This window comes from Crotalus tigris, unplaced genomic scaffold, assembly GCF_016545835.1.
Source record: "Crotalus tigris isolate CLP2741 ecotype Arizona unplaced genomic scaffold, ASM1654583v1 scf7180000020326.198739, whole genome shotgun sequence".
NCBI lineage: Eukaryota > Metazoa > Chordata > Lepidosauria > Squamata > Viperidae > Crotalus > Crotalus tigris.
Genome location: NW_024097966.1, coordinates 164,704 through 190,732, shown reverse-complemented (window position 1 = coordinate 190,732; position 26,029 = coordinate 164,704). Strand labels below are relative to the sequence as shown.

At 43.6% G+C, this 26,029-nt stretch overlaps 1 protein-coding gene across 3 annotated transcripts; it reads left to right on the top strand.

The window, feature by feature from the left end:
• Positions 1–22,614, top strand: LOC120318624 (gastrula zinc finger protein XlCGF26.1-like). Of its 3 annotated transcripts, none has more exons than XM_039366476.1 (6): positions 1–158; positions 4,267–4,853; positions 8,963–9,089; positions 15,759–15,835; positions 18,112–18,238; positions 20,264–22,614. In XM_039366476.1, exons 2-6 carry the CDS (start codon positions 4,440–4,442, stop codon positions 21,949–21,951), a joined length of 2,433 nt encoding a protein of 810 aa, XP_039222410.1. In that variant the 5' UTR covers positions 1–158; positions 4,267–4,439; the 3' UTR covers positions 21,952–22,614. The 3 variants fall into 3 exon arrangements, with proteins under 3 accessions (XP_039222410.1, XP_039222412.1, XP_039222411.1); XM_039366477.1 differs by lacking the exon at positions 1–158 and adding an exon at positions 348–508; XM_039366478.1 differs by lacking the exon at positions 4,267–4,853.
• Positions 22,615–26,029: the final 3,415 nt, after the last annotated feature.

The following is a 26,029-nucleotide window of genomic DNA, read 5'->3' as shown; positions in this document are numbered from 1 at the left end:
AGCTCCGCCAACCGGGAATCTTTTCTTAGGCAAGAGGTAGAGTTAAAAATCGTCCAGAGCGTCTTGCCTCTCTAGGAAGGAGGGCTCGTTCGCCTTCTGCTCAGCTATTTGGAGCCTGGGAAAGCGCGGAAGTTTCTGCCGGGATCGGAGACGCGAGTGTGAGTTTCACGCGCGGAAAAGCTTCGTGGAAATCAAATCCCAAATGCACTAAAGCGTCTTTCCGGGAAATCTAGGAAGGGTGGGGAAAAAAGGGTCCCCTCTGCTCTCCAGCAGCAGAATATAGGAATGGGGGGGGGGGGGAGAAGCCCTGCGTGGGAAAGGGGAAGGGGCTGCAGATCCCCGGACGAGATTCAGCGCCTCCCACAATCTTAACCCTTGCTAGCTGCCCCCCAACCCCGACCCGACCTCCCTGCTTCCCCACGTGGCCCTTTTCCTTATCTCGGATGCTGCTGATGGAGAACAAAATCCAGGGAGGGTCCAGTCTGTGCCTCCCACCTGAAGGGAACAGGTAGGTGTGTGTGTGTGTGTGAGAGAGAGAGAGATAGAGAGAGGGAGAGAGTAACCGAGTTGGAAGGGATCTTAAAGGTCATCTAGTCCACTCTGTTCAAGCCGGAGACCCTGGCTTATATCATTCCAGACAGATGGTTGTCCAATCTCTTCTTGCAAGTTTGCAAGACAGGTAGTCCTTGACTTAACAACAGTTCATTTAGTGACCATTCAAGGTTACAATGGCACTGAAAAAAAGCAACTTATGACCATTTTTTCACAGTTGCAAACTTGGTAGCATCCCCCTGGCCCTGTAATCAAAATTCAGAGTGAAACAGATTGTTATGAAATCTGGAATAAATTGTACAATTGGTCTGGGGAAAATAGACGGAAGAACTCTCTTATTCATATTGAAAATATTAAATGAAAATTTAGAATATAGATGACGGGACCCACCAGAGAGAATATTTAAGAGAAAAAGAGACATTTGTTGGAATATGTGGATTACGAATGATAGAAATCAATTATTAACGATCTTTTCTTACAAATGTAAACTAAGCTCTTGTGGAAAACGAAGGACTCTTACGAATTCCAGAGGGTTTCAGCAGAGAGACTTATTGCGCAGGTTCAGAAGCAGTAGCAACTAGCAATTCTGAACCCTGAGGGTGGGTTCAGACTTCAGTTTTATACCTTTCTTTTTTTTCTTTCTCGGGAACAAAGGAATACACATTTGAAAACACATTCTAATACATTAGATTCGTTTCTCACGGGTATACAATGGAGAATTTGCTACATGCATTGTATCCAAATGCAATGCGCATTAGATTAGTCACATACTGTTAACACAGCACTATTCCAGTAATTATGCAGACACATCCTTAGTCTAGTGATTGTTCATTATTCCACATTAAAGCAAACACACTGTTAACCGACTATTATGTGATTTATGTTTTAAAAACCAATAAAATTTATAAATAAAAAAAATTCAGATGTTTGGGCAACTCTTTCATACTTATGACCATTACTGGGTCCCAAAATCATGTGATCCCCTTTTGTGATCCTCGTCTGACGAGGAAAGATAATGGGGAAGACATGTTCCCTTTAACAACCGGGTTATTAACTTATCCACTGCAGTGATTCACTTAACAACTCACTTAACAAACGTCTGAAGTTTGAGCTCAAATTTGTGGTCGTAAGTCAAGGACTACTTGTAGTGGAGAATATCTGTAGCTCGGGTGTAGGGGAGGGTGAAGCTTCATCCTGCAAGCTACAAGCTCAGAGAATGACCCACAACTTTGGAAGGAAAGCCGTTCCATTGGTTGATTGTTCTCACGGTCAGAAAATTTCTCCTTATTTCTAGGTTGAATCTCTCCTTGATCAGTTTCCATCCATTGTTCCTTGTCTGGCCTTCAGGTGCTTTGAAAAATAGGTTGACCCCCTCCTCTCTGTGACAGCCCCTCAAATATTGGAAGACTGCTGTCATGTCGCCCCTGGTCTTTCATTTCATTAAACTAGCCATGCCCAGTTCCAGCAACCATTCCTTATATGTGTTAGCCTTCAGGTCCCTAATCATCTTTGTTGTTATTCTCTGCACTCTTTCTAGAGCAGTGGTTCTCAACCTTTTTAATGCCGCGACCCCCAACCGGCCGTAAGTCGAGGACTACTCAGCCGGTCGTAAGTCGAGGACTACTCAACTGGTGCAGCACCGTTTGCAGAATGGGACTTTTGGCGGGCTCAGCAGGGCAGAGACAGCCTGGACAATTCCTATTGGCTTTTGAAAGCCAATAGAATTAGACTCTATTCAAGAGAGTCTATTCTATTGGCTTTCAAAAGCCAATAGAATAAAAGGGAGTAGCACAGCTAAGGAAAAGGGGAAAAAAATGGCGGAATGCATTGTTTGGTGACCCCCGTGAAATGGTCGTTCGACCCCAAATGGGGTCCCGACCCACAGGTTGAGAACCACTGCTCTAAATTCTCTTCCTCTGAACAGTTAAATTATCAGCATGTTCCCTCCCTAAATTAGCTGTCATATGTCACATCCAATTAGTGTGAAAGTCAAAGGTTTCCTTCCTCTTTCTTTCCCAGGCTTTACCTCCACCCCCCTTCTGCTCTGTATTAACCCCATAAATACCAGACAGTTCTGCATATTGTCAAAAGCAAGAATATACAATATTTGCAGCATTGACAGTAACTTTGAACGGTCACTAGTGAACCGTTGTAAGTCAGGGACTACCTTACTGCTATTATGCCCCCCCCTAGTCCTTCTTTTCTCTAGACTTGTTGTTGTTGTTGCCATATCCGTTATCAGACGTTGGCAATCCTGTTGGCGATCCTGTTTTTATCAGCATCCGCATGAAAAAATGCTGCTGAGTTTTGTCCGAACCAGTCCCTTAGATTTTGAAGCCACGATGTTCTTCTTCTGCCTGGACCTCATTTGCCTTCCATCTTTCCCTGGAGGATTAAATGGAGTATTGCCGTATTTTTCTGGATGTCGCATCAATATGTCTGAAAATATTCTAACTTTTGTTTTTTAATTGTGTTGATGATTTCGCTTGGCTATCCCAGGCGGCTGATCCCCTCCTCATTTCTGATCTTGTCAACTCAGCTTATCTTAACAGCCACATTTCAAATGCTTCTAGTCCAGCGGTTCTCAACCTGTGGGTCACGACCCCATTTGGAGTCGATCGACCATTTCACGGGGGGTCGCCAAACAACGCGATCCGCCATTTTTTTTGTCAGCCGGCGCAGGGGCCACCGCCGCGCATGTGCGCCGCGCAGGGGCAGCGTGCATGGTGCCACCGCCGCGCATGCGCGGCACGCAGGGGCAGCGTGCATGGGTCACCGCCGCGCATGCGCGCTGCCCAGGGGCGGTGCATGGGGCGCCCCCGTGCATGCGTGCCGTGCAGGGGGCAGCCCCGCACATGCGTGCTGTGCAGGGGGGGGCGCCGCGCATGCCTGCTGCGCAGGGGGCGGCGCCGTGCATGCGCGCCGCCTGCTTATGTCCGGGGTCACTGTATAAAAAGGTTGAGAACCACTGTTCTAGTCTCTTCAGGTGGCCTTCTGTCAGAGACCGACTCTCTACTCCATAGAGCAGGATAGAAAAAATATAGCATCTGACAAGCCTGATTTTCAGTCTCTAGACTAGCCAGACCCAATTCCTGCAACTGTTTTTCGTATGTTTTTGCTTCCATACCAGGAGAAAAAGAAGCTGCAGGTTCTGCAAAGCTACTTGTTATATAATCAAATGGCGCTGAAGCATCTAATAACAATAATAATGATAAAGTTGGAAGGGACCTTGGAGGTCATCTAGTCCAACCCCCTGCTCAGGCAGGAAACCCTATACCATTTCGGACAAATGGCTGTCCAGTCTCTTCTTAAAAACTTCCAGTGTTGGAGCATTCACTGCTTCTGGAGGCAGGTTGTTCCACTGGTTAATTGTTCTAACTGTCAGGAAGTTTCTCCTTAGTTTTAGGTTGCTTCTCTCTTTGGTTAGTTTCCACCCGTTCCTTCTTGTTCTGCCTTCAGGCACCTTGGAAAATAGCTTGACTCCCTCTTCTTTGTGGCAGCCCCTGAGATATTGGAACACTGCTATCATGTCCCCCCTCGTCCTTCTCTTCATTAAACTAGACATACCCAATTTTAGAAACCGTTCCTTATATGTTTTAGCCCCCCAGTCCCCTAATCATCTTTGTTGATTAGGGGACTGGAGGCTAATCAACTAATCATCTGGATGGGACTGTCACCCTGTGTGGTTTTGAATTATTTTTCTCTTTTTGTTAGACTATCTTCCTTCACGTACCAGATCTTTGCTTTGGGAGATAAATGACTCCCGTGTCCTTATGAGAGTCATCTGCAGCCTCTTCGTGCAATTCAGCCTCTAAAAGCGAACGTAACTTTGTAGAGGCGGGAGATCCTTTGCCCTGTTGGAAACTACACTGGAGTAGAAAGACAAAATGGACGTTGAGTGTCCAGCAGGAATGGAAGCCACCAGAGGCCCTGCTGCCTTTCAGGGTGGATCCGGTAGTGTGTTGTGGGAAAGTACCAGGCCGAAGGTCCTGCATGAGGATGTCATCAGCTCTGACGTTCATCGTTTGTTCTTCAAGAATTTCTGCTACCAGGAGGCGAAGGGGCCCAGAGAGGCTTGCAGCCAACTGCATCAGCTTTGCCATCAATGGCTGAAGCCGGAAAGCAGCACCAAAACTCAGATGGTGGACATGGTGGTCTTGGAGGAGTTTCTGGCTGTCCTGCCCCCAGAGATGGAGAGCTGGGTGAGGGAATGTGGAGCGAAGACTTGTTCCCAGGCTGTGGCCCTGGCCGAAGGCTTCCTCCTCAGTCAAGCAACAGATGAGGGGCAAGTAGAGAAGCAGGTATGAGATTTTATCTTGGCATGGAGGAAGAACAAGACATTCCCTTGTTTTATGAAGTGCTTCACTTTTTATTACTTCAGGCAAATAGAAAATAGAATAGGAATAGAATAGGAGTAGAATGGAATAGATAATAGAATATAGAATATAGATAAGAATAGGAATAGGCTAGAGGAATAGAATAGAAATAAAATAGAATAGAATAGAATACAGAATATAGATAAGAATAGGAATAGACTAGAGGAATAAAATAGAATAGAAATAGAAATAGAATAGAGTAGAATAGAACAGAACAGGAACAGAACAAGAATAGAATAGAATAGAATGTAGAATGTAGAATGTAGAATAGAATAGGAATAGACTAGACTCTAGTCTATTCATATTCTTATCTGTATTCTATATTCTATTCTCTATTCTATTCTAATTCTAATTCTATTCCTCTAGTCACTAGAGGAATAGAATAGAATTAGAATAGAATAGAATAGAATAGAATATAGAATATAGATAAGAATAGGAATAGACTAGAGGAATAGAATAGAATAGAAATAAAATAGAATAGAATTAGAATAGAATAGAATAGAATAGAATAGAATAAAAGAATATAGATAAGAATAGGAATAGACTAGAGGAATAGAATGGAATAGAATAGAATAGAATAGAATAGAATAGAATAGAATAGAATAGAATAGAATAGAATAGAATATAGTAGAATAGAAATAAAATAGAACAGAACAAGAATAGAATAGAATATAGAATATAGATAAGAATAGGAATAGACTAGAGGAATAGAATAGAATTAGAATAGAATAGAAATAAAATAGAATAGGAATAGAATATAATATAGAATATAGATAAGAATAGGAATAGACTAGAGGAATAGAATAGAATTAGAATAGAATAGAATAGAAATAAAATAGAACAGAATAGAATAGAATAACTTTATTATCACTTTAAATGTACACTAATTAGCATACATTAAAATGAGATTTTGTTGCATACAGTTCTCAAAGGGTAACCACCTCCAATATACACTGCATAAACATATCACACACACACACACAAAAAACTACTCATACACACACACACACACACACACACACACCTATGTGGCCAGAGAAACAACACAAGTCTAGTTCGGATGTATACATATACATGGCGAGAAGTACGAATCCTGCGAGTTTACCAGATGGAAGGCATAGGTAACAAAGCTGTTACAGCATCTGGTAGTCCTGCTAGAAATACTTCAAAATTTCTTCCCAGAGAGGAAGCAACAAAAACAGACTGTAAAGTGGGTGTGTGAGGTCTCTAACAATGCTTCGAGTTCTAAGCTCATAGCGCTTATAAGCAGTGTGTCCTGAATCACAGGAAGTGGGCTTTCTATTATCTTCTCAACTGTCCTTACCACTCTATGAGAAGATTATAATTGACTTTTCCCTCCCATCGCTTAGATAGGAAACAGACACACAGCTACGGAACAGGAAATACCTGGCCCAGCACGAGTACTTGGGAGAAAGATATTGAAGTCCTGGTAGTTCACAAATTAAGCAGGAGTCAGCAATTAAGAAGGCAGAACTCTTGGAATATCTCTTCCAACAGGCATCTTTATTAAGAGAAGATGGTTGCAGGCATTCTAACAGGATCTGAGAGGCCAAGCCCTACCATTCAAGGTTTTAAGTGTTCCCAAGCAGCCCCTACCCCACCGTCCTTCCAGCGACAATCCCAGACGTTACATTTCCACCCCCTTTTCCTCACGGCCGGTAGAAGGGAGACTTCAGAAAGTAGTAGATGAAAGGTGATGGCCATATTGTTATGGTCAGTCCTCTTGGTGAGATCCACGTTCAGTCCCTTTGAAGTTTTAATGAAGGAAGTGAGAGCCATAAAACCCCTTTGCTCATTCCCCTTCCCCTTCGTAGTATGACAGAATCCAGAGAGGGCAGAAATGGGGTTTTCCATAGTCGATAACTAGAAATGACTGTAGCAGTCAGATCATACCTGGGATACTTGCATGGCTCCAGCTTTGATTGACACAATGCAAGAAGAATGCTGAGAAACTGGAAACAGGCAGTGAAGGACAACAAAGGTTGAGGGGATAGAGTTTAAATCCTAGAAAGAGTAGCTAAAGAACAGGACATGTTTCATCAGAAGAAGAGAAGGAGCTGGGGAACCATGGCAGCAGCCTTCCAAAATTTAGGGGCTGTCAAAGGCAGGTGGGTATGGATCGATTCTCTGTGGGACAAGGAATACTTCATATCTATCTTTACAACGGGAGATACAAAGTCAAAATAAAGGAGGAATTTCATCCCTTTGAGAGATATGGGATAGCCCAGTGATGGCGAACCTTTTAGAGACCAAGTGCCCAAACTGCAACCCAAAACTTACTTATGCATCGTAGTGGCCCATTGGGTGGGTGTGGCCCATTGGGTGGGCGTGGCTACGGTGGTAACAGCAGACTGGGTGGGTCTAAAAAGTTCAATCAATCAATTCCAACTTTGCAAGATCTTTTTTTTCCCACGAGAACTTGAAATTGACTGATTGATTGAACCTTTTTTTTTTGTACACGGCAGAGGCCTAAAGTGAAAAGGTTTCATAAAACCCAGCTGAAGGCCTAGGACTGGGGCAACGGCGCGTGTGCCCACAGAGAGGGCTCTGAGTGCCGCCTCTGGCACCCATGCCATAGGTTCGCCACCATTGGTGTAGGACTAAAAAGTTCAATCAATTCCAACTTTGCGAGATCTTTTTTTTTCCCGCGAGAAGTTGAAATTGATTGATTGACTGAACCTCTTTTTTTTGCACACGGCGGCGGAGGCCTAAAGCAAAAAGGTTTTATAAAACCCAGCTGAAGGCCCAGGACTGGGGCGACGGTGCGCGTGCCCACAGAAAGGGCTCTGCGCACCACCTGTGGCACGCGTGCCATAGGTTCGCCACCACAGGGATAGCCTGTCCCCTGGAGAGGTGCATGCTTCTATACTGGTAGTTTCCAAGTCAAGGTCTGGGCAGCCATTTCAATCAATCAGAATAGAGCTGGAAGGGGCCTTGGAGGTCTTCTAGTCCAACCCTGTGCTCAAGCAGGAGAACCTATGCCATTTCAGACAAGTAGCTGTCCAGTCTCTTCTTAAAAACTTCCCGGGATGAAGCACCCACAACTTCAGGAGACAAGTCGTTCCACTGATTAATTGCTCTCACAGTCAGGAAATTCCTCCTTAGTTCTAGGTTCGTTCTCTCCTTGATTAGTTTCCATCCCTTGTTTCTTGTCCTGCCTTCTGGTGCTTTGGAAAATAATTTGACCCCCTCATCTTTGTGGCAACCCCTCAAATGCTGGAATACTGCTATCGTATCACCCCTAGTCCTTTTATTGTCTAGACTGGCCCTACCCAATTCTTGCAACTGTTCTTCCATATTTATCTGGCATGTTTGAGGAGTGGAGTAAAAGACCTCCAAGATGCCTCCCAATGCTAGAACTCCATTATTGTTCTGCAGCTGTGAGCTGTGGCCCACTTCTGGTACATGGCCTATTCACAACCGGGCCGTGTGAGTGGCTGGCTGGTGCACACCCGTGTGTGTGCCTGTGTGTGTGTGCACAGTCCCACTCGTGCACGTTACAGGTGCTCTAGGCCTGACTCGTGCGAGGGTTGTGGGTGCTTGGGTCCCACTTTCACGAGCATTGTGGCCATTCAGGGCCTGACTCGCGTGAGCATCACAGTGTTGTGGTTCCGGCTCTTTATCAACCCCATATTTACCAGACAATTCTGCATATTGTCAAAAGCAAGAATATACAATATTTGCAGCATTGACACACAGGGGCACTCGGCCTCACTCGTGCAAGCATCACAAGTGCTCTTGGCCCCACTCTCGCAAGCCACGGGTGCTTGTCCGCATGCACCGTGCATGCGCACGCTCCTGCCCCTCCCATAAAACCGTCCCCTCTTCCCTCCAGGCCGCCAACCCGGAAAGGGAACTCTGTTCTACAGGAACAAGGGGAAACCCAAGCCCAATTCCACCCCAAGGATGGAGAGAGGAAGCTTCAAGGTTAGGGACAGAAAAGAATTCCATCTACTCTGTGTGTCTTCATCACAGCTACTCCATTCCCCCCCCCCTTCTGTCCGGTGTTTCAGGTGCCAGAAGCATTGACGGGGATGGTCTCGACACAAACCAAAGAAAGGGAAGATGTGTCCACTTCTTCTCAGGAGCAGCTCTTTGGGAAGATGTCTGAGGAGGATCCAACTCAGGTCACCTCCCAATGTAAGTGAAGAATAGAACAGCTATGCTGACTCCGGAATTCTGGGAGTTGAAGTCCGTGAGTCATAAAAGAGACGAGGTTGCCTACCCCTGGAATAGAATAACTTTATTGTCCTTGGGTAACTCGCAACGAAATTCAGTATAAGTGAAATTAAGTGAAGGTATCTTGCACAGTAGAAGTGTAGCAAAGATGTCTGAGAGTGTTTGCAGGAGCTTGGTTAGGAAGGGAGAGATTGGGACTCTTGTGGAAAAATAAAGCCTTAAAAAAATAAAGGGCTTTTACGAAATTCCGAAGGTGAAAGAGAGATTTTTATTTTTGCGCAAAAAGGTTCAGAAGTGACTTAACAATCAGCAAATTTCTGAACAAGGGGGAGGGTCTAAAACTAAAGCTTTATAGGTTTCTTTTTCTCAGGAACAAAGGAAGCATAGATGGAATCTTACATTGTATATGGAATCTACTTTGTGTAACATTCAGATAGTTTCTCACACCTTAGGTCCATTTCTCATGGGAATACAATGAAGGCAGTTTTTTACTGTTATACAATGTTTCTAAATATGCATTAGGTCATTCACGTACTGTTAATACAGCTTTTGGTTAACCCAGCTTTCTTTCAGAGATTATGCAGACACATGATTTTTTGCTTTTAGTGATTTTTCATTATTATTATTATTATTATTATTATTATTATTATTATTATTATTATTATTATTATTATTATTATTATTCTTTATTCTTCTTTATTCTTCTTTATTCTATGTTATTCTATTTCTTTCCCACATTACTCCCCCCTTTTGGAAGTTTTCCAGCTTAAACTTCCATTATCCTACCTCTGATTCCGGATCTCTTGAAGGCACCATTTTATATTCCCATAAGGCTAACATTGTTTCATGTTTTGCTGTTAATTGGGCTGTACTTTCTGAGATCCTCCGAATCATGGCTATAAGACAGGGGATCAAGCAAGGAATTAAAATACATCCTAGAATTAACAAAACTTTCAGGCCTACAAACCTTCATAGTTATAGCAGCTTTGTTAATTCCAGGATCCATAGCAGTGGTCTCATTGGTTCCAGACCACCAGTTACCATCTTCCCATGTCCCTGTGCATAGGAGGTCACCTACTGCTACACAAGATTCTGTTTTGTTTCTTGAGTAACATACATGTTCTACCAAGTTGGAAGTGAGACCCCAATCACCATCTTTCCCATTTGTATAGGTTAAATTATTGTTTTTAGACATTTCCAGTACCTTGGTATAATTTAACTCTTGTGCTTCCCATGGCCACCTTTCTCCCACCTTTGTTTGTTCCACCACACACAAAAAACAGACACGCCTAAAGTATGGGCAATGTCTTCTGCTAACTTAACAAAGGTATTGGTTACATGTCTAGGTACTTCAGGAATATGTAGGTTCTCCATTTCCTCATAATATGACCAAAATAATGATTTTTGTTCTGGTCTTTTGGTTGCAGTTATAATTTTGACTTCTATTTCTGACATTGGGTCATAGCCATTTGTATCTATTCCTATCCCAAACATCCATTTCTTACTTTCCCACCTATTCTGTTCTAGGAACCAACTGCCATTCTTGACTGTGAGAGTCACCAAATTACAGTTATCCGTTCCACAGGAATTTGCTTTTGTTTCATTCTTTTCAAACAAGATGTGGTCTATCTCTTTTGGGTCTTGGGTATGCCACTTAATACATGACCACCACTTACATTTGACCGCACATCCATCTGGTGGGCACAAGTACTTATGTTTTGGGATAAAGTTGTGAATATTACCGATCCCTCCGCAACCATATGTTGGAGTCCAATAATTAGCTGCTTTGCAAACATCAAAGGTGACGCTAAAACTGGAGTGTGGATTGGATTTCCATTGGGAGATCCCTAAGAGTGCCTGGTCCTTATAGCTAGTTCTTGTTCTATGTGTTTTGATTTGTAAGGCCCAACGATCAGGATCAGACTTCGGGTTATAACACTGATATTGGACACCTTTTCTACAAACTTTATATGTAGTTCTATTGTATGTACAAGAGTCAGGAGAACTATCTTGGCACCCTTCTGGTTTAACTGTATGGTAAATCAAAGTCTTGGTTATCTGGTTTCCTTGTTTTGTAGTTTTGATACAGTTTTGACAACCTTGGTTTCCCTGTGTTTCTGCTCTTTCTTGGTGTGTGCTACTCAATAATTCTTTATTAGAGGGTTTCTGCATTATGACCTCTCGTGTAGCCATTGTACTGATTTGTGTAGGAATGTGTGTGCATATTAAATAATTAACAAATATTACGAGATGTAGAATCCTCATATCTTCCACCGTGCGTAGAGAGACAGCTTCCTGGGGTGTCTCAGCAAGGTTGTTGATCACACCCTGTCTTGGGAACCCGTTGCTGTATTTCTTGTAAATTTCAATACCAAAGGCTTGTCAGTCTTGTCCACCTTGTAGGTCACCGGATCTGCAGGTGCTGCTGCTTTCACTCTACTCCAATGGATCCAAGACTTTCCTTCCAAGGTTTTCACTGCCAAAGGAGAACACATGACAACAGTATACGGTCCTTTCCATCTTGGGCTCAAGGGATCTGATTTCCATTTCTTTACCCACACTCTATCTCCTCGCTTAACTAGGCAACTGTGCTGACTCAACAGTAGAAGTTTGAGAAACTATTGCATAACCAGAGTATCTACATCCTTTATCCATAAAGCTAGAACCATCAGTAAACCATTGATAGTCTGGATTATGCAAGGGTTGGTCTGTAAGGTCAGGTCTGCAAGAATATTGTAGTTCTATTGTTTGCATGCAGTCATGAACAGGTTTGGTTGAATCAGGAATTGGCATTAGAGTTGCTGGGTTTAAAGTTGAGCATTGTTGCAGTGTAACTTGTGGATTTTCTAATAAAAGAGCCTGTATTTTATGCATTCGTTGATTACTTATCCATAAATGTCCTTTATTGTCAATGATTGTCTGCAAGGCATGACTAGTATAAACAGTCACTGGAGCTGAAAAGGTTAACTTGTTTGCCTCCTGCAGTAATAGCATAACTGCTGCTAGAATTTTTAAACATTGGGGCCAACCTTGTGAAGAAATGTCCAGGTGTTTTGACAGATAAGCGACAGGGCGGTTCCAACTTCCCTGTTTTTGGGTAAGGACCCCTAAAGCCACATTTTGTCTTACATCCACATAAAGTGAAAATGGCTTAGATATATCAGGTAGTCCTAGGGTGGGGGCTGTGGTGAGAGCCTGTTGCAATTGTCTCATTGCTTGGGTTTGTTCCTCTTGCCACAACAGAGGTTCTTTTTCTGGTCCCCTTAAAGCTTGGTACAATGATTTAGCTGTGAGAGCGAAGTTAGGAATCCAAATTCTACAAAAGCCTGTAATTCCCAAAAAGGCTCTAACTTCCTGTTTTGTTTGTGGGATGGTAATCTGTAACACAGCTTGCTTTCTCTGGGGGCCCAAAGTTCTTTGTCCTTGTGAAAGTTCATAGCCTAAATACATTACAGTCTCTTGAATTAATTGTGCTTTCTTTTTGGATGCTCTATAACCACAGTCTTGTAACAAGTGGAGCAGTCTGGACGTGTTTTCAAAGCAATCCTCCCTGCTTTGGCCAGTTACTAAGACATCATCGACATATTGAAGGCAACAATCCTCTTGTCTGAATAACTTTAGATAAGCAAGATCTTGGGCTAGGGCTTGACTAAAGCACGTTGGTGAATTTTTAAATATACGGCTACCATAAGGATTTGATTGCTTGCCAATAGATTTATTTAGGACAGATCTGGTGGCTCCCGTGTCAACTAGCATCGGGACAACCTGTCCTCCCACCCTTATTTTAACAATTGGCTCTGGGGGTGGGCGATAGAACCCTGTCCTCTTCAGTCTTCCCATTCCATGTCAGCTAAGCCGATCATGTTTTCTTCTCTTTCCTCTGTCTGATTGGGATAAACTGGATGCCCTCTTCCTTTGAAGCTCTTTCTGAAGCCTCTCTGGAAAGTCCCTCTAAATCCTCTTCCTCTTCCATACTGGCGAGATTGTCCCCTGGGTTGGCCATTCCTCTGGGGGCACTCCCTTTGCAAGTGTCCTTCTTGTTTACAGATGGCACACTGATTGGGTCCTAGGCATGTTCCGCCCAATGCCATGGCTAACATTTCAACTTTCTTTTTTCTTTTTGATCTGATTTGCGTTCCTCCTCCCTGTCACGTTAGGAACATATTGAAGCATTGAAATATTAGTGTTATCTGGTCCAGGAACCAACACCTCTCTTAGAGGGGCAATATTTTCTTCTGTTTTTATTTCTAACTTGCTCCTGGTGTGGCTAGAAACTGATGTCTTGCTTTCATTTTCAAAGTTATTCAAGCTTTTATCTGTCTCTTGAAGGGATCCAGCTGTTGCTAATTTTCCTTCCTTGCCGGCTTCTGGCTGAAATTGGGCTTCTCTTTCAGGCAGAGGGAGTGGAATTTGCTGATTTATTCTCCCTTCTTCTCTTCTAGGAACGTAGGGGGGTGGTCTGGCAATTTCCTCCCTATCTTCCTGGCTGAAAATCTTAGCTTTTGTTTGAGGGTTGGCTTTTTGGCTTGCCAAATATATCTTTGCACATTCTATCTGACATTTTGCTAACCATCTTGGTTTTTCTGCAATGTTGATTTTCCACTGGTCAATGTAGGGGTACTGGTCCCAATATCCATTTCCAGTCACAATTTGATGAACCCGTGCAACGAGTTCGGGATTCGCCGATCCCATTTTTGGCCACCCTACGCCCAGGGCAGTCCACTCAGATTCACAGAATCTTTTTAACATGGCTGGATTTGGTTTTGGATCTCCATAATCCCTAGAAAAACCCTTTTTGAAATTCTTTAACATGCACTGGAGTGGCGTCTGGTCAACGCTCTCCTTTGACTTTTTCCCACCCATCTCTCTAATACACTACCATTGATCACTCAGCATGAGCTACAATGGTTTAACCTCCCACACAATCCTGCCTATTGAAGGCTTAAGGACAAATCTTGCCTTCTAAGGGGTGATCAATCCCTTCTTCCGATCCAAAAGGGATCAGGTTTCCCCTGTTTTACAATACTTGCCTGCAGGCGTTTTCCAGACTCCTTTGTTGATTTAAGATCTGTCTGTCACCCTCACGGATCCTTAGACAGGAATGCTTCGCTGATGGGTTAATTCCCTTTCCTTCCGTCGAGGTCTCCTTGTAGTCAAGAGCTACGGAGCCGGCTTTTGGAGCTGTCGTCGTTTAGGAGAGGGGGGGGCCCACCAGGGCAATCCGTCTTGGAAGGTTAAATCCTTTTTCTTAAAAGCCCTTAAAAATGTCCCGGCGGAGTCGCCATAAATCTTGTGGAAAAATAAAGCCTTAAAAAATAAAGGGCTTTTACGAAATTCCATGGGTGAAAGAGAGATCTTTATTTTTGCGCAAAAGGTTCAGAAGTGACTTAACAATCAGCAAATTTCTGAACAAGGGGGAGGGTCTAAACTAAAGCTTTATAGGTTTCTTTTTCTCAGGAACAAAGGAAGCATAGATGGAATCTTATATTGTATATGGAATCAACTTTGTGTAACATTCAGATAGTTTCTCACACGTTTAGGTCCATTTCTCATGGGAATACAATGAAGGCAGTTTTTGCTTTTATACAATGTTTCTAAATATGCATTAGGTCATTCACGTACTGTTAATACAGCTTTTGGCTAACACTGCTTTCTTTCAGAGATTATGCAGACACATGATTTTTTGCTTTTAGTGATTTTTCATTATTATTATTATTATACTTTATTCTTCTTTATTCTATGTTATTCTATTTCTTTCCCACATTAGGACAGCTGCTGCTGGCTTGGGGTGTGGCCGGCGTGGGCGGAAGAAAAGATAGAAAAGGGAAGGAAAGGAAAGGGCCGGGGCCTGTTGCTTCCTTCGTAAGGAGGATATCTCAAACGGAGGCAAGAGAGAGAGTACATAGAAAGGAGTTGGTTGAGGCTCCTAGCCTCAGATTTTAACAATAAAGATAAGGGGGGGAGGGCTTTGACGCTGAAACCTGACTGAAGAAGAAGCAACAGAAGGAGAGGAGAGACTGGTGGTGGCTATTGTTGCTGCAAAGCCTGGAGGCTATTTGGACTGTGACTATTGCTGCTGGTACAGGTTTTAGACATTGTGGAGGAGCTGCCCTGGAGGACGAGCTATTGCTACACACACTGACTGTTGTTGTTTCTACTACCGTCTGGAGCCGGGGTTTTCCTCCATCCCATTTGACTCTGAACGATTGCTGAGGAATCTTTCATTCCTGCTGCTATATCGGCCTTGGGCTGTTGGATATCAGAATAGCATTGACTATTGTGACTGGTTATTTTCGTCCCTGGAAGCCCCTCCTTGACGACAAGAGCCGGCTACCTACTAATTCTGCATGAGCTCCGGCTGGAAGAGACATCTTATCAACCCCTAGAGAACACTACTGCAGGGCCTGGCAAAGGGGGCTGGGGCTGGGAGGGCCTGGTTTCTGGCGGCCTCTGAGGAGGTAACGCTACAGAAGCAATGGATCCATCGCTGCTTTCTTTCATGAACTTCTTTGACAGTCAGATATTTTGTCAGCAGACAGGAATGAGGTTTGATAGGATGATAAAGCTCCCCACAGGACATTCACACGGCTTTAAAATATTCCATTTCCAACACCTTTTTCTTGCTTGTAGGGAATGGAAAGGCATTGGTGGTTATCCCTGAAACATCTCCCGTTTGTGATGAAGCAGAAACAGCATCTCCATCTCAGGTAGGGGAAGATTCTTCATAACAGGAGAGAGTTTGGGGGACAGGGGTGGTCCCAAATCCCTGCCATGGAAATTAACACAAAGGTTGCTTTTTAGCATGGGAAGCTAATGCAATCAAGATTTAATTTAATAGACCAGTAGTTTATTGATGGAAATGAAATGATTTTTTTCCCCTTTCTTGTTTCTCGTCAGCTATAAAATAGCCAACCCCCCCCCCCCAGGAAACATTTTTTTACTCTTACTTATAGTTTATTGTTCTAATGCTCATGCTTTCTGTCAAATTAAGTTATTTATTTATTTATTTATTTATTTATGAGACTTATATACCGCTTTAAGTGCAAGCACTCTCTAAGCGGTGTACACCAGTAAGCAGTGTATATATGTATATATGTATATGTATATGTGTGTGTGTGGGATGGAAGGCTGAGTCAACTTTGAGCCGGTGAGATTTGAACCGCTGACCTGCTGAACACAGTCAGCTAAAGTGGCCTGCAGTACTGCACTCTAACTGCTGCGCCACCTCGGCTCCTTATATCAGTGAATAAGCATTAAGCATTAAGCTTTAAACATGCTCATAAGCAGATCAGCTTAGCAATTAGTATTATATGGGGCAAATTTGCTGTGTTAAAATTCTTCAAGTAGTGTTAAACATCTTCTGTCATAAGGGATTTGGGAAGGATATGAACAAGAAATGAAATTGGTCAGGCAGAATGATATCAGTCATGATCAGAGGGGGGAGAGCAACTTCAGAAACAGCCCCTTTAAGAACAGCCATGCTAATGAGCGGACCAATGACCCAATCGAGAGTCAAGGCGCAGAGGCAGCATTTTATACTCTGATGATGTCGGCAGTGTGGCCGACGAAAGCTCAGTATTTTTGTAGATTAAACAGCTTTGTTTATGATGTATGTATGTATGTATGTATGTATGTATGTATGTATGTATGTGTTTTTTAATGATGCACCCGGTCAGCCCAAATATGGGAAGAAGAAATCTTTTGCCTGTATCAGCCCCCATCTAGGGGCTATCCACAGGCAGCAGTCGCTACTGCGACAATCATTGTTGTGTTAAATTTGGATTGCTAACAAAGAGTTAAAAGGAAACTGATATAGCTATTTCGACCTTTAAGCCACAGGCTCTTTCTCATTTTGTCAGCTGTGTCAGGGAGGAAAGAGACAGGGGAGGAGATATATATATAAAAAAAGATTTCTTCTTCCCATATTTGGGCTGAGGGGTGCATCATAAATAAAAGTGAGAAAGAGCTTGTGGCTTAAAGGTCAACACAGCTGCCTAATATGCAAGCAGCAGGTTCGAATCTCAGAAGGGTATAGCTGGCTGATGAGGGCTAAGGAGCTCGAAATAGCCATATCAGCTTCCCTTTAACTCTTTGTTAGCAATCCAAATTTAACATATATACATACCTCCCGCCTACCAGCCATTTGGAAATACCTCCCACCTACCAGCTATTTGGAAACCCGCCCTTATTAACAAACGACTCCCTAACACAAAAAATGACACCAGACCCACACTCACAAAAACCACACAGGATGTCACCACCACACATCCACGCAAAAAGCAAACCCAAAGCCACACGATGATGAGGCACAACCACAAACCAGAAGCCAGACCACAGCTGCATCATTAGCCACTTTAAACCCCTCCAATCCATACATGAAGCAAACTGACACCCTCCATGAAGATGAGGCACGACCACGAACGCAAAGCCAAAAAATAGCAAGGCAGCCCAAAATCTTAAACCCCCCTGCAACTCAGACTAACCTGAGCACAACCAAACAGAACACTCCCCCAGCCAATCAGAGCACAGCCAACCCCCCCCAGCCAATCAGAGCACAGCCAAGCCCCTAACCAATCAGAACACACCTCTACCCAATCAGAACACAGCCAAGCTCCCACCCAATCAGTTCATACCCCCACTGGCAGTTAAAAGGAAGAAACAGCTAAGACCACACATTGCTCCACGAAGCTGAAAACACCAGCCTGAAGATGACGAATGGAACTTCATCGAAACGTTGCCAAGACACTTCCAATTTTACGCGGGAGAAAACCCGAATAACCAAAGATCTACATATATACATACATACATACACAAATTTCTTTTTTGTTGACAAAGAGTTAAAGAGTTAAATGGGAGACTAGAATAGCTATTTCGTGTGTGTGTGTGTGTGTGTGTGTGTGTGTGTGTGTGTGTGTGTGTATCTGCCGCTCAGATTCCTTCCTCCTGGGACTTCTCTTAAAGAATTTTTGTTTTCCTCTTTCAGGGTTCTGTGTCTTTTGAGGAAGTGGCTGTGTATTTTGTGGAGGAGGAATGGGAGATTCTGGATTCTAACCAAAAAGCTTTGCACAGGGAAGTCATGCTGGAAAATTCCCAAAATGTGACAGCTCTGGGTAAGGGCCCCTCCCTTGTTCTGCGTTGGCTTCATTTGTGGAATACCTTTGTAATCAGAAGTATTTGGAGAACATCTTCCAGATGGAAGAAGACATTCCGCTTATCTGCTTAGTTTCCTTCTTTATGTGACATTCATCACCTCAATCTACTAGGAGTCTAGGTGATACACAACATTCCGAGTCGATAATGCAACATAAAACACAATGCACATTAGTAAAACGTTCTCAGGTTGATGGTTGCAAACTTATTGATGGCAAAAAAAAAACAACCCTTCTAGATAAGGTTTAAGACGTTTTCAGAAGGCCTTGAGAATGGGAGCAACCCATATCTCAGTGGGGCAGAAAGTAAGCTGTTCTAAAAACAGGTGAGTCCCAAAAAGGATGCCTGCCCCTGAACCCCCATCCTGTTGCACCTTGCAGGTGTTCCCTGATCTCCTGCAAGATGCAACAGGTGGAGCAGGAGTTCCCCAATCCTCTGGGCTGGACAGGTGGCCTTTACACTGTACTGGTCCTAAGCCAGATCAGGATTTATGGGTATTGAGCATCCTTTTGAATGGTACACATGGATAGATGTCCAGGTAGTGGTTTCATGTGGCAAGTCCTGTTGCGCCTATTGTGCGCCTAGATCGTGAAGAAGCTGCCATTTCCAAGTGGTCTTAAAGGGCAGCTCCAGGTAGGTCAAATTAGGGAAATGAAAAGGGCACGAGTGATTGTCCTCGGTGCATCCTCATTTGGGTAAAGCTGTTGTTTGCACACCAGGTGGAGATTGGGAAAGACCCTCCTTCCCAAAGCTTCCCTTTGCTCATCCAGTTGGGAGCTAACCTCTAAAGAAGGACAGCCCCATCAAGAGCCAAAATTCATATTGTCCTGGACTCAGTAGACTCAGCGAATTCTGGCCTTTTCTTGCCTCCACTCCTCTTTAACATCTACATGAAGCCACTGGGAGAAGCCATCAGCTGTTTTGGGTGAAGTAGCCTCACTATGCCAGTGTCACTCCACTTGTTCCAAAGTGGGAAAACAATACTAGTCTTGACATAGAGGGCCATGCTCCTATCAATCAGGTCACACCGTAGTTCATCCATGACTATGACCAACATAGGTTATGGACTAGAACCTGGGAGATGATGAGTTCCAATCTTTGTTTAGGCAGACAAGCCAACCTCTTCTGCCAAACCTAGAAGAACTTCCCCCTACTGTTTTTCTATCTACCTGCTGTGTCTGTTTTTATGGTTTTTTAAAACACCTCCATGTAGCTAGCCGGTAATTCTAAGGAGTTTAAACATTTTTTCTGTAGAAATTTTCTGCAACTGTCTGCTTGCCTAAGCTGTGCATTATGAAAGAAAAAACGTTGACCCTCCCCATCACACATAACATCCTAAAAGATGCTTTTTCACAGGCAACTGGGTTTTCTTGATTTTCTTTGAAGACGTTTCGCTTCTCATCCAAGAAGCTTCTTCAGCTCTGACTGGATGGTGGAATGGAAGGATTTATGCTCCTTGCAGATAGCTGGTCATTTGCCTTCTTTTAGAGAGTCGTTGAGGCCACTTGTGGTTTTACCTGTGTCCTCAGAGTCACCTGATTAGTGCAAATGGCTGCAGAATGTTTTCCTTCCCTTGGCTGTTTCCTTTCAGTCTAGAAGGCTCCACACCCATTTGCACTACTCAGGTGACCCTGAGGACACAGGTAAACCTCCAAGTGGCCTCAACGACCAAAAAGAAGGCAAATGACCAGCTGTCTGCAAGGAGTATAAATCCTTCCATTCCCCCACCATCCAGTCAGAGCTGAAGAAGCTTCTTGGATGAGAAGCGAAACGTCTTCAAAGGAAAAACAAAGTCCAGTTGCCTCGTGAAAAGGCTTCTTTGGGACAGTTATGACCTCCATAGACATCCCACATAGCATTTTATGGTTTCAGGATAGGTCCTTCTTCCGTGTGCATACAGCTTATTTTTGTGGTAAACTTAATGCCAGCCTCTGTTTCTGCTCAGAATATTTTTTTTTCTTCCTCTTTTTCTTTGTTTTCTAAAGCTGCCTGTGAACAGGAGACAGAAAATGATAAGGAGGAGAGAGTGGCACTCTTGCCAGCAGCCCAAAATGAAGCGGATAAAGAGACGTTTGCCAATCAAGAGGAATCAAACGGTCAGGAAAAAACCTGCGAAATAAATGGAAGACCGACTTCGGACCCATCGGGAGGTGCAGAAGACCACGTCACCACGAGCGAAGAGTGTGGAGAGGGCGTTGGTGAGAGCAGTGACCTTGCGAAGCACGGCGGAATCCGCAGTGGGCAGAAACCATACGTGTGTGTGGACTGTGGAAAAAGTTTCTGCAAGAGATCTCGGTTCAGGATCCACGAAAGAATGCACACCGGGGAGAGGCCATTTAAGTGTGCTGAGTGCGGAAAGGGCTTCACGGTGAGGGGTCATCTGATTAATCATGAAAGAATCCACACAGGGGAGAAGCCCTTTAGGTGCATGGACTGCGGCAAGAGTTTTAGTCACAAAAGCGCGCTTTCTCGCCACGAAATAGCCCACACCGGGGAGAAGCCCTACAAGTGCGTAGACTGTGGAAAAGGCTTCTGTAATGGAGGCAGACTTAGGATCCATGAAAGAATCCACACGGGGGAGAAACCATTTAAATGTATGGAGTGTGGAAAGGGCTTCACCATGACGGGTAACCTTGTGAATCACAAAAGGATCCACACAGGAGAAAAGCCCTTTAGGTGCACGGACTGTGGCAAGAGCTTCAATCAGAATAGTAGCCTGGTGACCCACAAAAGAATCCACACAGGGGAAAAGCCATATCACTGTCTAGAGTGTGGGAAGAGCTTTAGTCAGAACAGCGCACTTACTCGTCACGAAAGGACCCACACCGGGGAGAAACCTTTTAAGTGCTTGGACTGTGGAAAGAGTTTCAGTCATAACAACAGCCTAATGACCCACAAAAGAATCCACACAGGGGAGAAGCCATATTGTTGTCTGGAGTGTGGAAAGAGCTTTAGGGACAACAGCGCCCTTGCTTATCACGAAAGGACCCACACTGGGGAGAAACCTTTTGAGTGCTTGGACTGTGGAAAGAGTTTCAGTCATAACCGCAGCCTAATGACCCACAAAAGAATCCACACAGGGGAAAAGCCATATCACTGTCTGGAGTGTGGGAAGAGCTTTAGTCAAAACAGCGGACTTACTCGTCACGAAATGATCCACACCGGGGAGAAACCTTTTGAGTGCTTGGACTGTGGAAAGAGTTTCAGTCATAACAGCAGCCTAATGACCCACAAAAGAATCCACACAGGGGAAAAGCCATATCACTGTCTGGAGTGTGGGAAGAGCTTTAGTCAAAACAGCGCACTTACTCGTCACGAAATGATCCACACCGGGGAGAAACCTTTTGAGTGCTTGGACTGTGGAAAAAGTTTCAGTCATAACAGCAGCCTAATGACCCACAAAAGAATCCACACAGGGGAGAAGCCATATTGTTGTCTGGAGTGTGGAAAGAGCTTTAGGGACAACAGCGCCCTTGCTTGTCACGAAAGGACCCACACTGGGGAGAAACCTTTTGAATGCACGGACTGTGGGAAAAACTTCAGTCAGCATAGCAGCCTTATGACCCACAAAAGAATTCACACAGGGGAGAAGCTATATCAGTGTCCGGAGTGTGGAAAGAGCTTTTGTCAGAGCGGCCATTATATGATGCACCAAAGAATCCACACGGGATAGAATCTAAATTCAAGGTGTAGCCAGGTAGAAAATATGTGAAACAAAAGAATCGACGCAGGAGAAGCCATCTGGATACTTGGAGTGCAGAAAGAGGAATTTTGCATAAAATGAAAAGTCAAGGGAGAAATATTTGATATGTAGTGTGGTGTTACTGCACATTTTGATTACTTTTTCACATTTTGAAAAAGAAAATAGCCAGGAAAAACGGAAGTGAAAACTTCAGAGACAGGAATGCTAAAGAACGATTTGATATGGTCTTTCAACCTTCAAGCAAGATAGGGCAAGAAAAATGCCTCAGTCAGGTTGATAAATAGAGGGAAATTAGCAAGAAAGGGAAAACAATATTTTTAAGAAAGTCAGAAATTACAGGAAATTTTGCAAGTAAGATATGAACCAGAGAATGGTATGCTGTAATTCAGAAATGTCAAACACAAGGCCCGGGGGCCGGACGCGGCCCGCAAAGTGGTTTCATGTGGCCTGCGAAGCCATCCTGGAAACAGTGAGGGAACGGCCCCCTCTGCCATGGCCGTGGCCCAGGCCGGGCGGGAGCCAATGTACAATTTTGTGGTGGCCATCTATGCTGAAACATTTTCAGTCTTAGCTCCACAAGGCTGTCTGGAAACAGCGAGGAACCAGCCCCTGCCGTGTCAGCCTGGGTGCATGCTGGGGAGGTGTCACCCTTTGTGAGGAATGAAGAAATGCACCATGCCTTGGCGCTTGCCCTGGTCCCACCCCCTTCTGCCAGAGACCCTCAGATCTGTCCCATTTCTGCCCAGGCCCCCACAGACCCCCACAGGCACCCTTGACGCGAACGATGTAGAGCTGGCCATGCCCACCCAGTAGGCCACACCCACTCCATCCACGTCCACCCAGTAGGCCGCACCCACCCTGGCCACACCCACCCGGCCTCCCGAAGGCCACCACAATGCTGATGCAGCCCTCAATGAAATTGAGTTTGACACCCCTGCTGTAATTGATTATCGTATATGCCGGTGTATAAGGCGACTTCCACAAGCGTTAAAATCGGCACCGAAGTCGGGGGTCGTCTTAGATGCCGGAAATACTGGTAGTTTCCGACGTATAAGACGATGCTCTAGGAATGCGACTCGGTGCCAAAGACGGGGGTCGTCTTATACGCCGGGTCGCCTTATACGCCGGCATATACGGTAACAATTTCTTCCTCTTTAAAAAATGTTTTATTGTATTATAAATACAAGTACTACATTACATTATTTGGGTACAGTGGTATGTATACATTATTGACTAGAGATTATTAACACTGTTTTGGATAACATAAACCTTTAAAGAGAAAGAAGTTTATTTCAGTGTTAACTATGATTTCTGAAATGGCAGTGTGGATAAGCATAAAGTTGTGTAAATTTTACATCCAAAGCTAAATGTGGCATTAATAAACTGGAAAATACATCCAACTGTTTGTTAAACAACAAAGGTTTTTGTCTTAAGCTTTATATTGTTAACTAAGATTTCTCTTGAATTGTCACTTACTGTTTGTGCATATTAAAGAAAAAAGAGACAAACAATGACAAAAATAAAAAGTTTAAAAATAGAAGTTCTTTAGTTCCTAAATTCCTGTTTTTTATGCCTCTACTAAGCTACAATATCTATAAGCATTTAGGTCAGTGTTTCTCAGCTTCCGGAACTTTTAGCTGGGTGTATTTAAAATCCCAGAATTCTCCAGCCATTCTTCTAAGGATTGTTCATAGTTTTTCAGCACTGAAAAAAGTGACTTACAACTTGTTCTTACGCTCACAACCATTGCAACATCTCTATGGTCGTGTGATCAAAATTGCTTGCCAACAGTATGTATGCAGGTTGTAGCATCCCGGATTCATGTGATTGCCGTTTGCAACCTTCCCAGCCAGTTTCCCACAAGCAAATCCAATGGAAGAAGCTAGATCAACAGTACATATAGTCAATGGTAAGTATTTGGGGATGCAGATAACTAACAATCTGCATTGGTATCTCCACACATCATCCTTAATGAAGCAGGCAAACCAGCGTCTGCATTTCCTGCGTTGGATGAGGAAAGCACATCTTTCTTCTGTCCTGGCCACTTTTTACAGAGGCACAATTGAGAGCATCTTAACAAACTTCATCACTGTTTGGTTTGGTGACAGCAGTGCCTCAGGTAGAAGGTCCATAGAGGGTGGTGAGGACAGTTGAGAAGATTATAGGAAGCCCGCTTCCCGTTAATCAGGACACTGCTTATAAACACTATGTGCTTAGAGCTCAAAGCATTGTTAGCACCCACTTCACAGTGTGTTTCTGTTGCTCCCCTCTGGGAGGAGGTTTTGAAGTATCTATAACAGGACTACCAGATGCTGTAACAGCTTTGTTCCTTTGCCATCTGTTTGGTAAATTCACAAGATTCATTTTTTTTCGCCATGTATATGTATATGTTCAAACTAAACTATGTTGTTTCTCTGGGCCACATATGTGTGTGTATGTGGGTCTTCTAGTCCAACCCCTGCTCAGGCAGGAAACCCTAAACCATTTCAGACAAATGGTTGTCCACTCTCTTCTTAAAAACTTCCTGTTAAACGACAATGTTCTCCATCACTTGAGGTTTTCAATAGACTCAACAACCATTTGGTTGGGATGGTAAAAAGCTCCTATCTTGAGCATGGGGTTGGACTAGAACAGTGGTTCTCAACCTGTGGGTCAGGACCCCATTTGGGGTCGAACGACCATTTCACGGGGGTCGCCAAACAACGCAGTCCGCCATTTTTTTCCCCTTTTCCTTAGCTCTGCTACTCCCTTTTATTCTATTGGCTTTTGAAAGCCAGTAGAATAGACTCTCTTGAATAGAGTCTAATTCTATTGGCTCTCGAAAGCCAATAGGAATTGTCCAGGCTGTCTCTGCCCTGCTGAGCCCGCCAAAGGTCCCATTCTGCAAACGGTGCTGCACCCGTTGAGTAGTCCTCGACTTACGACCGGTTGAGTAGTCCTCGACTTAACGACCGGTTGGGGGTCACAGCATTAAAAAGGTTGAGAACCACTGGACTAGAAGATCTCCATGGTCCGTTCCAACCTTCTGATTCTATGTCACTACTTCTCCCTTTATCTAAATTCTGCAGGCCTTTTGCTACATCAATTGTAGGTCCACCACTATCATACCATCTCTGATAAAACTCAGATAGCATTCTGTACTCTCTCCTTAGTGCTTTTCTCCCGCAGAATGGAATAATCTTCAAATCTTGTGATACCAAATGCAAAAGCTTTTCAAGATTAATATTGCAAAGAAAATGGAATTCTTATGAACAAGGATTTTGTATAGGGTAACTGTAGCAAGATTATTATATGTACAATGGAAGAATACTGAAATTCTCACAGTTGGAGGAAGGGATTGTGAAAACGTCAGAATTTGCAGAAATGTTGAAAATGTTGAAAAAAAAACTTCTGAAAGAGTGAAAATCTTATATGGACTTTTTGGTGAAAGAAGAAAGGAATCAAAGGATTATGGATTTAAGATTAAGAAAGGTGCAGATTAAATGAGGGGCTGAAAGAACTGGGGTAACATCTTGAAGAAGAGATAACAAGATTGTAGTTGTTGAAAAGGTCAGAGGTCATTCGTATATTTTCAACTTTTTTTCTTTCAATTTGTCTGCCTTTGCTTAATGGCCACCACAAAAGAGTTGTAAAATTGGGCAGCTTCTATTACAGTCATTATGTCGAGGGCTACCTGTAATGTCATGAAATCTCTTCCCATGTTATGATTTTCTATTCTTTATCCGCTGTGTGAATTATTTCATGCTTCAAAAGGCTCCAACTGCTAAAGTAGCCTTTTTCCTACTCCAGGCATCTATAATATTTCTCTCCTTTGTGGGATCCATTTATGGTAAGTCAGATGACTGCTTGAAATGAAACATTTTCCACATTCCAGGCATTTATATGGTTTTTCTCCTGTGTAAAGCCTGTTATGTTGTGTAAAACTAGTACTACAAGTGAAGTGCTTGCCACGCTCTGCACATTTCTATGGTTTCTCTCCTGTGTGGATATTTTTATGTATCACAAGATTTCCTCTCTGACAGAAGCCCTTTGCACATTCCACACATTT